General features: G+C 40.4%; 1 protein-coding gene across 3 annotated transcripts in view; it reads left to right on the forward strand.

Annotated features, from left to right (window-relative positions):
- The window catches only part of fras1 (Fraser extracellular matrix complex subunit 1), a 367570-nt gene that overhangs the window by 249189 nt on the left and 102217 nt on the right, over positions 1-16164 (forward strand). For all 3 annotated transcript variants that reach the window (XR_015935951.1, XM_088629471.1, XM_088629472.1), the window contains 5 exons: positions 7435-7551; positions 7864-7978; positions 8566-8703; positions 9140-9172; positions 12898-13029. Coding sequence is in view for 2 of the 3 variants with exons in the window: in XM_088629471.1 (XP_088485597.1) it covers positions 7435-7551; positions 7864-7978; positions 8566-8703; positions 9140-9172; positions 12898-13029 (535 nt within the window). In the remaining variant the exon portion in view is untranslated. The remainder of the gene's footprint in view (positions 1-7434; positions 7552-7863; positions 7979-8565; positions 8704-9139; positions 9173-12897; positions 13030-16164) is intronic.

Here is a 16164-nt window from a genome sequence, read left to right on the forward strand (position 1 = left end):
CCTCCCCCCTACATTCTCAGAGTAGAATAGAATTTATTATTAGCACAATTTATTACAGTGCTAAATTTAATATTATTGATTACTAATAGTTTATGCTAACACCTAACTTTCTTAATGCGAGAAATGCTGCTCAATACGGCTTCATGCGAAAAACCTGTATATCACTATAGGAAGCATAACAGTGTAGCCTCCAATTACCCAGACCACAAAACAAAGGAATAAATGTTAAATGAAATGTTAAAAGAAAACTGAGGACATAAAGAAAGGGTTTCAGAAATCAAACAAGGCTTTATTCCTTTCGCCCGTCAGGAGACATTAGAAGCTTGCCACACCCGGACTGTTACAGTAACACATTAGCAAGTTAAAGCAATTACGTTGAAAAGCTGGGCATAATAGTTTTCTTCCTTGATGTTCTGATCTGCAAGGCAGTTTGGGTGCGGTGAATGTTTGTATTATATGAAACACACAATTGCGATTTTAATCAAGATGGGGGTAAGGGAGTCTTCTCTATGACACTCTCCCTTATAAAATTAACGTGAAACAAAACAAAAACTAAAAATAAGATACAATCTACAGACATTCACAACATAGACATATCATAAAACATTTACATATTGTGATATTGTGTGGATATTACCCCATCCACACACACCCCCACTGTCACGCCCCACACTCTCCCTCGCAAACGACGTTACATTCCCGGAACCTCTGCTTCCCAATCTCATCCCTGATTGAACCCAGCACATTCTCGCATGCATCAGATTCCTCAAATTCTCACTTCCTAACCACTCATCTAATCACACCCCTTTCCTTTCAGTATCTAAACCCCCTTCGCACACCTTCCCACGCTCACTATTGAGAAGCCTTTCTTAGTATTCTTCAGTGCGCGTTTCCAAACCTTTTGACTGATCTCCCGTTATGAATCTTCTGCTTCCGCCTCTTGACCTCGTCTTCTGGATTTTGTCTTTTGAATTGTTTTTGAATATCTCTCGTTACCGGACCCTCTGCCTCCCTTATCGACCCAGCCTTTGGATTTTGTCTTTTGGATTGTCCCTTTGCTACTCTACATCCTGTGGGATTCCGGTCACGCATAAGGATCCTCCTATTCCACGTATAGGTTCCCTGACACCCACAGCCCCATCTGCACATACCCCCACAGCCCCATCTGCACATACCCCCACAGCCCCATCCGCACATACCCCACAACCCTATCCACACACACACCCCCACAAACCCACCCGCACACACCCCTACTCCCGCACCTCACCATGCCCGGCCACCACTACGTCACACAGCTGCCAGCGTACCTCACCATGCCAGGTCACCACTGCATCACACAGCTGCCAGCACACTGCACCGTGCCCGGCCACCACTGTGTCACACCACACAGCTGCCAGCACACTGCACCATGCCCGGCCACCACTGAATCATACCACACAGCTGCCAGCGCACCTCACCGTGCCCGGCCAACACTGCGTCACACCACACAGCTGCCAGCACACTGCACCATGCCCGGCCACCACTGCATTATACCACACAGCTGCCAGTGCACCTTACTGTGCCCTGCCACCACTGTGTTAAACAGCTGCCAGCTCACATCACCATGCCCGGCCACCACTGCGTCAGACCGCACAGCTGCCAGCACACTGCACCATGCCCGGCCACCACTGCGTCACACTGCACAGCTGCCAGCACACTGCACTGTGCCAGGCCACCACTGCGTCACACAGCTGTCAGCTCACTGCACCGTGCCCGGCCACCACTGCGTCACACCACACAGCTGCCAGCGCACCTCACCGTGCCCGGCCACCACTGCATCACACAGCTGCCAGCTTACCTCACAGTGCCCGGCCACCACTGCGTCAAGCCACACAGCTGCCAGCACACAGCACCATGCCCGGCCACCACTGTGTCACACAGCTGCCAGCTTACCTCACAGTGCCCGGCCACCACTGCGTCACACCACACAGCTGCCAGCGCACCTCACCATGCCAGTCCACCACTGTGTCACACCACACAGCTGCCAGCTTACCTCACAGTGCCCGGCCACCACTGCGTCACACCACACAGCTGCCAGCACACTGCACCGTGCCCGGCCACCACTGTGTTACACAGCTGCCAGCGCACCGCACTGTGCCCGGCCACCACTGTGTTACACAGCTGCCAACACACCTCACCATGCCCGGCCACCACTGCGTCGCACCACACAGCTGCCCGCGCACCTCACCGTGCCAGGCCACCACTGCGTCACACCACACAGCTGCCAGCACACTGCACCATGCCCGGCCACCACTGCGTCACACCACACAGCTGCCAGCACACCGCAATGTGCCTGGCCACAACTGTGTTACACAGCTGCCAGCACACTGCACCATGCCCGGCAATCACTGCATTATACCACACAGCTGCCAGCGCACCGCACTGTGCCTGGCCACCACTGTGTTACACAGCTGCCAGCACACTGCACCATGCCCGGCCACCACTGCATCATACCACACAGCTGCCAGCGCACCTCACCGTGCCTGGCCACCACTGCGTCACACCACACAGCTGCCAGCACACTGCACCATGCCCGGCCACCACTGCATTATACCACACAGCTGCCAGCGCACCGCACTGTGCCCGGCCACCACTGTGTTACACAGCTGCCAACACACCTCACCATGCCCGGCCACCACTGCGTCGCACCACACAGCTGCCCGCGCACCTCACCGTGCCAGGCCACCACTGCGTCACACCACACAGCTGCCAGCACACTGCACCATGCCCGGCCACCACTGCGTCACACCACACAGCTGCCAGCACACCGCAATGTGCCTGGCCACAACTGTGTTACACAGCTGCCAGCACACTGCACCATGCCCGGCAATCACTGCATTATACCACACAGCTGCCAGCGCACCGCACTGTGCCTGGCCACCACTGTGTTACACAGCTGCCAGCACACCTCACCGTGCCTGGCCACCACTGCGTCACACCACACAGCTGCCAGCACACTGCACCATGCCCGGCCACCACTGCATTATACCACACAGCTGCCAGCGCACCGCACTGTGCCCGGCCACCACTGTGTTACACAGCTGCCAGCGCACCTCACCGTGCCCGGCCACCACTGCGTCACACCGCACAGCTCCCAGCACACTGCACCGTGCCCGGCCACCACTGCGTCACACCACACAGCTGCCAGCACACTGCACCGTGCCAGGCTACCACTGCGTCACACAGCTGCCAGCTCACTGCACCATGCCCAGCCACCACTGCGTCACACCACACAGCTGCCAACACACCTCACCATGCCCGGCCACCACTGCGTCGCACCACACAGCTGCCCGCGCACCTCACCGTGCCAGGCCACCACTGCGTCACACAGCTGCCAGCACACTGCACCATGCCCGGCCACCACTGCGTCACACCACACAGCTGCCAGCACACTGCACCTTGCCCAGCCACCACTGTGTCACACCACACAGCTGCCAGCTAACCTCACAGTGCCCGGCCACCACTGCATCACACCACACAGCTGCCAGCGCACCTCACCGTGCCAGGCCACCACTACGTCATACCACACAGCTTAAGCACTGTAATAAATTGTGCTAATAATAAATTCTATTCTACTCTGAGAATCTAGGGGTGAGGAAAAATGCCCGTAGTCTTTTCACTGATAAACTTGTGTTAACAAAAAGTACAGTAATGCTTTTTTTTTCCAGCTCAGCCAGCGGACTGATCACAGATCAGTCCCAGTGTGTGAGATCTTGCTGTTTGATCTATGCTTGATCTTTGATCTGAACTTTAATAGAGAGCTTATCTCTGTAAATATATTAATATCGAGTGGTATTAAATTGTATAAAGCTGTATTTATTTGATACCACTTGATAGTTATATTAATAGAGATAAGAATTCAAGTTGATACTGTTAAGACTTATTTATTATTATTATAATTATTATTATTATTTTAAACTGTATTACAGCATTGTAAGCATTGTACACATGCTTAAAAGAGAAGAGAGAAAACGCAACGTTTCGGCTGTGAAGTCTTCTTCAGGTGTGAGGGTTTTCTACTCAAAATGAAACACTAAAATGTAATTTAGGCTCTGAATGGGTTCAACTATGATTTGGGCTTACTTGCCCTCACACCTGAAGAAGGATTCACAGCCGAAACATTGCAGTATCGTATTGCAGTAAATGTTTATATTGTAACGCATACGGCCTCCGTTGCTTGTTTTTTTTTTTGTGCCTCCATTGCTTGTGAGAGCCGGCTTACCAGCACGGTGACATCACTGCCCTTCCCTGTGGATAACAGGGACTGCAGCTGCTGGGCTGATGGGAGTTCCCCCTTTGACTCAAGAGGCTGGGTCCCTGTTGAGTGATGCCGGAGGCCTGGGTTTGAGTCCCCGACATTGGGGGGCTGACCTAATGCGGCAGCAGCGAGGGTGCCCATGTGAACCCTGTAGTGTTACAACATCATTATATCTAATTTTTTATTTATTTTTGAAAAATTAAAAAAATCGTTTGCCTAGCCTAAGAGGGGAGGTCTTCTCTCATTGACAGCTGACACTCCTTCATACACTCAAGTGAAAAATTAATAATGCCAATGTAAACGTTGCATTTACAATTTGTTGATAATAAAAATGTTAAGTTTTCTCAAGCTTTCTCAGTCAAGTATATTAATTTACCTAGGGAGCTGTGTAAGCATGCGTAGGCAGCAAAAGATCAGCTAAACTGGGAAGATGCGACACTGAAGATATTATTAATAACCTTTTAAATCTGAGGGGAGATCTAAAGGGATCCACACGATAGAGTTCAAGTTCTAGTTCAAGTTTATTGTCATTATAGTCATATACAGGTATATGGTATAACGAAATGCTATTTAGCTAGCTCTCGGACATAAGTAGTACAAAGAAAAAAACAACAAAAGAAAGACAGAGACAACAGCCAGTGTGCATAAAACAACAACAGGCAATGTGCAAAACAATAAAAAGGTAACAGGTTATGTGCAAAAACATGCATCAACAGAATTAAATAAAGGGATAGAAATTATGAGCTTTTGACATGTATGGTAGAGATAGATTTTCAGTGTGTGTTTGGGTTTTTGGTAAGAAAGAAGGCACTGTGAGGTTCATAGGTGAAAGATGAGGTGAGAGTGAGAGAGGCTGGGAGTTTAATAGTTTGATAGTGCGAGGGTAAAAACCGGTTCCTGCTACTGGAACGATTCAGAGGGAAAGACGGTGACTATTCATTGTTATTAAAAAATGACTTAGATTTGAACATATTGTGATATTTAGAAATATAAAAAAGTCAATTAATTGTCCATAATATTGCTATTTTAGTTTTTCAAAGAAATGTTTGGTAAAAGAAAACTTGTGGCGCTAGGTGGATTTGAACAGCTGACCTCTCGCTTGACACATGACAAGTGGTGAAACAGCTGTACACATATCAATAGATACTGTATGTGTATATACTACTGTTTGTGTTCCAGTACATGGATATAATTATATCGTTATTAAGTTCTTTAGATATGCGATTCCATATTATATTCCCTATTAATTCTAAAAAGTATGCTTGTTTACTCCGGTATCGAGCGTATTCGCAGAAAAGCTTAAAACTATCACTTTTCTCACAAAGTACTGTATACTGTATAAACGTCCAGTGACATGGTCAGAAGGAGCAAGGAGTACGTAAAAACGTTTCCTAAATAACCACATGTAAGACTTTGATGCTTAAAATGTTTAGGGAGAAATGGAATACTGGTGTGTATTTTTTCTTTAAAATAGGAAGCAGCCATATACAGTACAGTTTACATACAGTAATATGTTTATGTTCCTCAATTAATATATTTTATGAGCATGTGAAAGGCATGGTGAATTGGAGATTTGAAAGAAGTACTTTGTATGATTGGAAACAAATGCATGATTGGATCAACGAAATGCTGTGGTGTTACTTTTTGTCGATGAAAAAATAAAGTCTTTTCATTTACAAAGATGGTCAATGAAAAAATAAAATATTTTCGTGTACAAAGACGGTTACAAAGAATGTGGACCAGGGTAATACTTTGAGTTTACAGCTTGTCCAAGGTCATTCATTATTAATACTATTAGTAATATCTTCGGGAAAGACTTTGATGGCAACAGCTCAAATGCTGTACATGAGAGGTTGAGCTTTATTAGCTCCACCTGGCGGTAATTCTGGATACTATTATCTTTCTTGCGGTATTATACGGTAACCTGTGTTATACCGCGACACTCCCACCGCGTTTTAACATGGTATAACCCACTCATTTTGAATGGCTGCATCTGTAGGTACAAAACTTAGAGTTTATATAGCAAATTTCAGCCGCTTCTGATGCAACTTGTTACCATGGTAATCAAGGGGGCACCTGTGTTTGGACATTCCCAACACTTTTAATGGTCGGTTTTATCTTTTCTTAGTTAGGGAGTCTCTATCTTGCACTTGGAATTTCATATAGATTAAATTCCATCCCAGCCATAACTCAAAAGGTGCCTAAGCATTAAATGTCTTGTGCCACAAGAAGTCTTTGTGCAGAAAGAAGTCAGTTAACCCCCTTTTTACATCTTATATCTTTCTTCAAGTAGACATTACAACATGTACATATCTGACTTTAAAAAACTTCTGCATGCACCTTCGAACTGAAATCTCAAGATGTTGCATTATCATAAATAAGTTATTTGTACAACTCAGAGTGATTTGTTTCAAATTGTTTTTGATTTACAAACAGGTTCTAATAATTTTAGAGTAAAACTAGGTTTAGTTAAAGAATAATTACTTACAGTATTTGCATTTTAAACCTAATTTAAAGGGTTGAGGGATCTACATTCATCTCTTACTAAATCTGCTCTGTCATTTGCTAGCTTCATATTTTCATCAAGGGACCCAGAGATGTCAATCAGCATAGCAGTACTAAAATAATTTAATGGAAAAGTATTGGCAAATATTATTACGGTATATACTCAGTCTGCTATTAATATTTTGAATTATTAATGAATAATAATACTTGTTATACAGGAGATGGTGGATTCACTGAAACAAAAGCTTTTGCTGGCTTAAATTTTCATATAAAAGCAATAGCCTTTTTTTGTAAACTTTTCAGCACTTTATCTAGCCACTGGTGTACAAGAAATGTTCATTTTCATATTGATGTCTTTGATAATAATAGCCAATGCATTGTCATGATCTAAATGGCAGTTAATCTCTTGTTTTTCCTGTTTAAATATCTTCTATATTATAGTTCAAAGTTACAGTAAGGCTTCAATTACAATATTTTAGCTTGTGGGTTTAAAAGTCCAATTATTTTCCTCTTCTATGAAACCTATGACACTATTTAAAGGTATAGATAGTTATTCTAAACTTATTTGTCATGATCATGATAGCACAAATAGAGACTACTACCAGAAAATTAATACTGTTCTGCTGTACCAGATATCAAGAGGGGGATCCACACAAGCACTCAACAAAACTCAGACTTTAAGGATCAGGGTAATGCCCCATTCTTCACAGTTTCCTCAGCTCGATCCAGGTTCTGCTCTACAGATAACAGTAAGAAAAGACTTGTCTGATCTGTAAATAATATGTAAAACTAAAGTACTACCCTCTACAACAGAACATGTTAAAGCTTAGTTTACAGCATGATATCTGCATAAGTCAGTAGAGCTAAACATATTTGCTAAAAGTTTAATATTATCCGTATTACTTGTCTTTATTAGAAAGTATTATATTACAGCATTAAATTTGTACACCAACTTATTTTTGTGTAATTTAATAGCATGGTATGTTTTTTTTACATGTGGTTATAGTCTGACGTATCTAAAGTCTGTTAAAATCTTTCTTCGTTTTTTTTTTTTCATCTAGGCTTTTGAAGATCACGTGACAGTTTTAGGGCCCTCTGCACTCTCCTTTGTGGATACAGGGACCCCCAGTGAAAAATTCATTTACAATATCACTAAACCACTGGCACAGGGAGAAGGTATAAGCACAGCTCCATCATGCAGATCAATGAATAGGAGGCTTCCGGAAAACATGCAAGAGATAATGAGCACATAGTAGTAACTTACAAGTATGAGCATATTTCTGACTAAAAAAAATAGGAAAAAAGCAGTGCAGTACAGTGTATACTATTTTTATATTTTTTATAGGAATTATGAATGTGGAAGAGTGAGTGATGATGGTGATTCTTTTTGACTAAAATCCCCAGAATAACTACTCATTCTCAGAGGGTCATAATTCCGCATTTCAAGTACGACCCTGCTGTGTACATTTGATTCAAGAACTTTATTGAGATTTCTCCAGTAAATCTTTTAAAAAGATTGAAGTCTGATTGTGTTTGCAGCCCAATATATTAGCTATGAGTTGGGGAATTTAATTGTGTGTGGCTTGATAAATCAGCATTAGGTTCTTGTACGTTAAATACTTTAGTATTGTATCTTTCTTAAATCATTACTTTAAGATTACTAGCACAATTTACACATTGATTTCACATTAATATGGTTCATCTAAACAATAGTAAAGATTACAAAAGAGGTTGATGTTTTATTGCTGTCACATTCCATTTAGGTACTATAGAACACCAAGACAGACCCTACATCCCAGTACAGTTCTTTACACAGGCTGACATCAACCAAGGCAAGATCCTGTACCGGCCACCTATGGCCCCATCTCATCTGCGAGAATTCTCCCTTTATTCCTTCTCTGGTGAGGGCCTTCTTATTTCTCTTATTTTTACAAATGAAAACATAAGGTCTTTAAATACAAATACAGCATAGTGCTGGTACTTTGTCAATATACAGTCTTATGCCATACTAGCACTTCTTGGAATATTAAATGTATACATCTGTCTATGACTGATTCATACAGAAAATGTACTGTGTATTAGCTGTATTTTATTTGATTTCTGTATAAAACATTTATAAGCTCACTAATAAAAGGTTATAAAAAGATAAATAAATTACCACATAGCTACACTGTCAAGTGCCTGTATATGGATTTGGTGTGTTTTAAAAACAACATCAATGTTAACAAACATTGAATAACTAAGTAAATGAAGACAGTAAATCAACAGAATGTTGCTTGCATGTGTTAAGTGGCTGTAACTTTGCTCACTTTTGGTAAACATGTTTTATTCCTGCAGGTCTACCTGAGTCAGTGAACTTCCATTTCACAGGTATACCATCTCTGATCAATTCTCGTAACTACCCAATAAATCTATTTCCAAAACAATTAAAAGTTCTCAATACAAAACACTGTGTACTCAGCAAGTTAGTTGTATTTAAATATTCTCCACAACAGAATAATAAGGACATCTACAGATGCAGCCATTCAAAACAAGCGGGCGATACCGCATTATTTTGCAGTGCGCTTTACGCAGTCTACCGCAAGTTACTTTAAATTCTCCTATAGTACCGCAAGTAAAATAATAGTATCCGGAATTTCCGCAAGGTGGAGCTAATAAAAGTTAACCTCTCACGTTTGAGCTGTCGCCATCAAACTCTTTAACGAAGTATAGTATTAATAATGAATGACCTTGGACAAGCTGTAAACTCAAAGTATTGCCCTGGTCCACATTCTTTTTTTCATTGACCATCTTTGTAAAAGTAACACCACAGCATTTCGCAATCAGGCATTTGTTTCCAATCATGCAAAGTACAGTAATTTTTGAGAATCTCCGATTCACCATGCCTTTCACATGCTCCTAAAAGAGATTGATTTAGGAACATAAACATATTACTGTATGCAAACTGTATTGTATACAGTATGTTTATGTATATTTAATGTCTTTACTGTGCCCATTTAAGTATTGAATATTTATATGGAATTTTACCACTGAAGGGAAATCTTAGTAGCTGAGCATAAAAAGAATAGGAGCATACTGTAACGCATGTGAAGACCATAAACGATATTAATTTTGGAACATAAACATACAGTATATGGCCAGTCTCGGTACTTTAAAGAAAACATACACACCAGTATTCCATTTCTCACTAAACATTTTAAGCATCGAAGTCTTTAAATAACGTGATACCGGAGTCAACAAGCATACTTTTAGAATTTGATTAAAAGGGATATAATATGGAATCGCATATCTAATGAAATTAATAATGATATAATTATATTCATGTACCGCAACACAATAATTGTACACGCTGTACGATGTCTGTTGATAATGTTTTGTAGGGTTTTTTCAGCACTCCTCATGCGACCTCGCCAGTGGCGCTGTGGGTTAGGTTCCTGACTACCATCTCACACGCTGGGTGTTTGAATCCTGCTGGAGCCATGACTTCTTTTTTTAACAAACATTTCTTTGAAAAAATAAAACGTTTCCCTGGCTCAGAGATTAAATAAAACTTCACTCGCACCAAACAAATTTATATTTCTAAATATCACAACATGATCGAATTTAAGTCATTTTAATAACAATGAATAGTCACCTATGCGTTACAATATAAACATTTATATTGATTTAAATCGCCTTTATTTAAAACCCATAAATGAAGCTGATACTGTTTAGACTTTTAATTATTTAAAACTGTATTACAGCAGCACAATGCACAATGCAACGTAAATCGCTATCTTTGTCTTCTGCATAATAATGTTCACCTCTCTGTCCAGCAAATTAACAATAGTAATAATAATGAACTTTATTGTATATGGCGCCTTTAAAGGTGGCTCCTCAAAGCGCTTTACAGGATAAAAACAATAACAACAATACTGATAGGCTGGGCAAACTATTTTTTTTTTAAAGAAATACAAAATGAGATATAATGATGTGTTCCGGCTTAGACATTAACGAAGAGCATAACACGTGGGCGGCGTAGTGGTCGGCTCTGGCTTTCCCATATACTGTATACTGTATACTGTATACACTGCAAGTACAACCCCCCTCTCTGCGGGAGTGCTGGCTGTGATGAATTAAACTAGTTTCAAAGTAGAAGGGGGCGAGATTTCCAGCGAAAGACACCTCCCCCTTCCAAAACCAAGTAAGTACAGTACTTACTAGTTAAGAAAGCTAGGCTCCTCAATGAAATCGCTTTAACATGCTAACGCGTTGGTGTAACAGTCCAGGTGTGGCAAGCTTCTAATGTCAACCCGACTACGGCGAAAGGAACCCTTCTTTCACTGAAAGACAATGAACATATTCAAGCCCTAAAAAAATTAATAGCAGACATGGTTTACATAAAAGACATTTTTCCAAGAAAGTTTAGCCTTTGTCACTAATGAAACCACTAAATAAAGACATAAATATAGAAATCTTAAGATTTTTAAAATATATGACTTTGCTCAAATTTATTTAAAAATAAAAACGATTACAAACGCCAGCGGAGAGAGAGAACAGGGGAGGGGTGTTGGTTTTGCATAAGGGGCAGGGCTATTGAAATGAGGTCTATTTGGGAATGTGGAGTTACATGTTCTGGCTGTTTGTGAATTATCGTTGTTGAGTATGGAGTGTTGAGGTATTGATTTTGTGTAATGCTTTATGTTGAAAATTGAGGTGGATTTTGTTTATGATAAACAGGATAAACTGGGATGGGAGGAAGGTTTGGTTTTGCATAAGGGGCGGGATTATGATAATTGAGGACTTTGTGAGAGTAAAATGGTTTGATTATTTGATTTTGTATTGTGGTTGTTATCTATGTTTTTGGTTGGTATTATGTTTATATGGTTGTTTTTGTTGGTTGGTTGTTATTATGGTTATTAATAATACGATCTATAGTTGAAATCTGAGCCTAAATAAAAAGAAAAAGCAAGTGATTAGGTTTATGAGCAATCTAATTACTTATTCGTTTAAAAAGCTATATAAAATAAAGTTTATTATTAATTTGCTGGACAGAGCGGTGAACATTATTATGCATAAGACAAAGATAACGATCCTGATCAGTTTAGAAATCTGTGTACGCTGTAAGGTTTTTACTTCTTAAACTTTTAAAATACACGTTTTGAATAGAAAGAAATCCTCTTCCTGGTATAGCAAACCAGCACGTCTTTTTTCTCCAATCAGAGGGGTGTCAGATCGTGTCAGCCAATCACCATTCTGCGTTGGGTAGCAACGGGTGACTGTTCTCAGGCGGAAGATGTAAACAGCTTAATGTTTGTGTTAAATATTTTTTTTAAATTAAAATTAATTCTATACAGCAATCGCATATTTGGGTACCGTTTCATAAAACTTTCATGCTTAAAATGTTTAGGGAGAAATGGAAGACTGGTGTGTATTTTTTCTTTAAACTACCAAGACCAGCCATACACAGTACAGTTTACATACATACAGTAATGTTTATGTTCCTAAATTAATATCGTTTATGACCTTCAGATGCGTTATGCTCCTCTTCTTTTTATGCTCAGCTACTAAAATTTCCCTTTAGTGGTAAAATCCATATAAATATTCAAAACTAAGCGGATTAAAATGTGCACAGTAAAGACATTAAATGATTAAATCTTTGCACTACCAACCAATGCACCACGAGTGCCCCTGTCGGTCATTTTGGCCAGCCAATCACTTGCCCTGCGGTACCCTCCGGTGCCCCGCGGTGGCTTGTGGGTAGGTTACCGTACCGCGGGTTTTTACCGCGCATTTTGAATGGCTGCATCTGTATGTGTACATTTTAATAGGGTTCTACTGATCATAGAGATGTCAACTAAACAGACCTTTTCTTTGTAAATTAAATAAGTTTTCAAATTGCCTTTATGTGTTCAAAGAAGGTTCTGTTTTTTTAACTTCTTGTCTTCTTAAATTATTGTCTTCTTAAAAGATTTTTTCTGATTTATTACTCATATGACAATATTACCAATAATTCTGTTCTAACTGTCCATAAGACATCAATACTGTGCTTTCATTAAATTAAAGGATGTCAGATTGTGGTGGTTTGTGTTAATTCCTGTATAACGCTGTTTCAGTGTCGGATGGGGAGCACACTTCTCCTGAAATGGATTTAGCTATTTACCTGCTGTCACATCATCACCAGCCACCTGCATTTCAGATTAAAGACCCTTTCCTTGAAGTCAGTCTGGGAGGAAAAGCGTCTATAGGTAAGATGACTCCCCTTTTCTAAAAGTATGCTCTATAGGTTTGTATCTTGTAATTCTTACGGAAGATATTATTTTGTGTTCTCAATAAGTATTATATATCATGAAATGTTTCATTAGCTGTATTGAATACATTTATGGGTGTTATCATAGTGATAAATTATATTAATATCCCTGAAGCAACATTACAAATTGTGAACATTACTATTATCAACTCTTTGGTTTGCAAAAATTGCTTCTCATGCTCCCATACTACCTCCTTTCTGTGATTGGTCTGAAAGGAATAGTATTGAGCCGTTTTTTTGGTTTTACGTATTTATCTAAGCATAAAATGCAGAAATCTGGAATGAGTTTAATGTTTTATTAAGGGTGTAGTAGGAGATAACAAAGAGAGGTTTAGTAAATGTTTAATGTTAGTTCATCCTGATCGCTGCTTCAGTGCAAGCAAATTATAAATGAAAACATGGAGATCAGGGAGTACTGAGGTCACATAGCTGCTTTGATTTTCTGTGAACCATTTGTTGGCCCAGAAATATGAGCAGGCAAGATGTACTGTATTACACAAAACTTACAAAGAGCTACATACAGATACATTACTTCTGACCTTCCACTCTAAAATACTAACATTGACCAACACAGAATCAGAGTTAAAAATTGATAGGAATGTCGACTTGGTTCTAATAGTTTGTTTCAAGTATTTGTATGTTCAGCTCAAAAACATTTCATGAAGAAACATGAAAGTTCCCCTGGACCCCCAGAATTGTTCAGGGGTAAGCTCCTAGAGGGATATTTTTTATTTCAACCTCCTCAGAAGTGGAAGGTTGATAAGAAGGTTCATAAAATGATTTATCATCCTATAATGAGTCTCTTAGACCCATTTAGTCAATGTCCGCTTGGAATTTCCACCCCTTAAACATTGTTATATCTCTGCCGCAGAACATAGCAGGAGCCTGGTTCAGGTCTGAAATTGAAGCTAACTCCCTTGGCTTTGAGTGTGAACAGTCAAATGTCTTATATTTCCTAATGTGTCCACTCAGCAGACAAACATATGAAAAAAACAGCAGGCAGAAATGTTGTTTTGGTCTTCAGAGGTCAGAATTTTCAATTCTAGGCCTGGAAATGTCCTGGGAAGGATTTGAAAACCTTGTTCTAGGTGACTACTAGCTTGGATAAAAATCTGGGACAAATTGAGTCTTAATCTGCTAGGGAGTCTTTATCTGCTGTTATGCAATGAAAAAAAACCTCAGAGTTGCCTTCTGGTGTGAAAAAAGGAGCACTGGTAAGAAACTGTTAAAAAACCAATTGATTACCCCTTCTGAATCAATGATTGACAGCTAAAAGGCAGGCGGAATGCAGCCTGAGGCTTCTAGAGGAAGTCTTACCCCCCAAGGGCTCTGAATAGCTGAAAATACAATGAATGACAGTGCTTTTTACCAATCAGATCGCCTTATTTCTGGCAGTCCTGCTTCAAACATTTACTATAAAGTCAATAACGTTCAATAGCCTTCAGGTCTGGAGATAAGCTAGTCTAGGTTTCTGTGGATATATATCAAGCTTCAGAATAATGTAAAAACATGGTATATATATATTTTTTGCTGGTTTTTGCTTTTGCTGGCTTATTGATTACCTTATCGATGCATCATGGATGTTTGGAAGTGCATCATCAGATAAAAAGTGACTTTGTGATCGATCGTCTTGTTTTTTTTTTAAAAGACACATTTTTTTAAAGCTCCGGTTGTCCTTTTTCGATTGATAACATGGTTTTGTGGTTTTGTCGGTAAAAACGTTTAAACATTGCGAAGGAATCAAAGGTAGATATTGGTTTACACCGTGGATGTTTATGACCACACTGAGGATAGCACACGTGTGACCATATGAAAGGTTTTCTACTATTTCTAAAAATGGTTTTGTGAAGCCCTAGTTGAACACTTTTCAATTGATAAAAGGTTTTCTGTAAAGGTTTTGTGGTTTTGGTGATATAAAATAATGAAGTGAGACGGAACTTTTGAGGCAAGTTTTTCTTAAAAAGTGGCATATACGCGCACATCCAGCATTAAGAGGTGAAAGTTTTTTCTCCTGTATTATGCTTTGATTCCTGACCTTGCCTTATTCTATTGACCATAATTACTGGATTTCCCCTTGACTTTGTTTGTCTCTCCTTGTGTGACCTTAATTGCCTGATTATCCCACTTGATTTGCCCCAACACCCCTTCCCCTCCACCCCGGTGCTTGTACTTGTCTTGTCAGTGGCACCTCTGTGCATCTTAGAATCCAGCCTGCTAACCATCATATCACCAGGGGCTTTGAACCTCTGCCTGCATGCAGCATCACACTGCTTTATTGGTCAGTGCCTGAAGCTCTGCTAGGTCTCAGCTGCCTCTCTTTCAGTAATTGGGTTGTCCCATACTACTCTAGATCCGCTAATAGTCCCACTGAATAGCGGGATCATTGCAACTTACATTTTTCTACAAATATAAAACTTCCTTTTTGTTCCCAAATACCTGAAATATCTGAATCATCAATGAGGGATCCCAAGTGTCAGTGTCCAAGGTCTGCTTGTAATGCTGTAGCTCACTGACTTCTTTCTTTTGCATTTCTTGCTATGGTTTCCTTCTATTTTCCTCCAAGGAAATTCCAGTGTTGCCTATACATATGGTCTCCACTCTGTTTGAGCTGCTATACAATTAGATTAGCCCTCACCCTCTCTACTTTACAATTGAAGTAATAGTGGTACCAGCAAAATTTTGTTTTCAGATAAGGGGCATTAATTAATAAAGACATTTCTAAATTCTGTTGTTAAATACCCCGCCATCATATTCCACCATCCTGGTGCTTTCACAAACCCTGCCCTTAAGGTTCTAGAATTCTTCTTCTTTTCATCTTCTAAATATAGTACTTTGTAATGGCACAACTGCTTATCACTGGTATGGTCAGCATGGTACCCATATTTTACTTAGCACCCAATCAGTGACTCAGATTCAGACATCCAGCTTTCTTTCACTACAGGCTAGTATATAGGAATAAGCTTTATGTGATCACTACCTTTACATGATCAGACCCTTAACCTGACCACACACAAACCCGTAAAGATTTAGCCATTCAGAATGCAGTTAAAACCCCATAACCGGAGCTGCACTT

Source organism: Lepisosteus platostomus, chromosome 4 (assembly GCF_059453375.1).
Source record: "Lepisosteus platostomus isolate fLepPlt1 chromosome 4, fLepPlt1.hap1, whole genome shotgun sequence".
Lineage (NCBI taxonomy): Eukaryota > Metazoa > Chordata > Actinopteri > Semionotiformes > Lepisosteidae > Lepisosteus > Lepisosteus platostomus.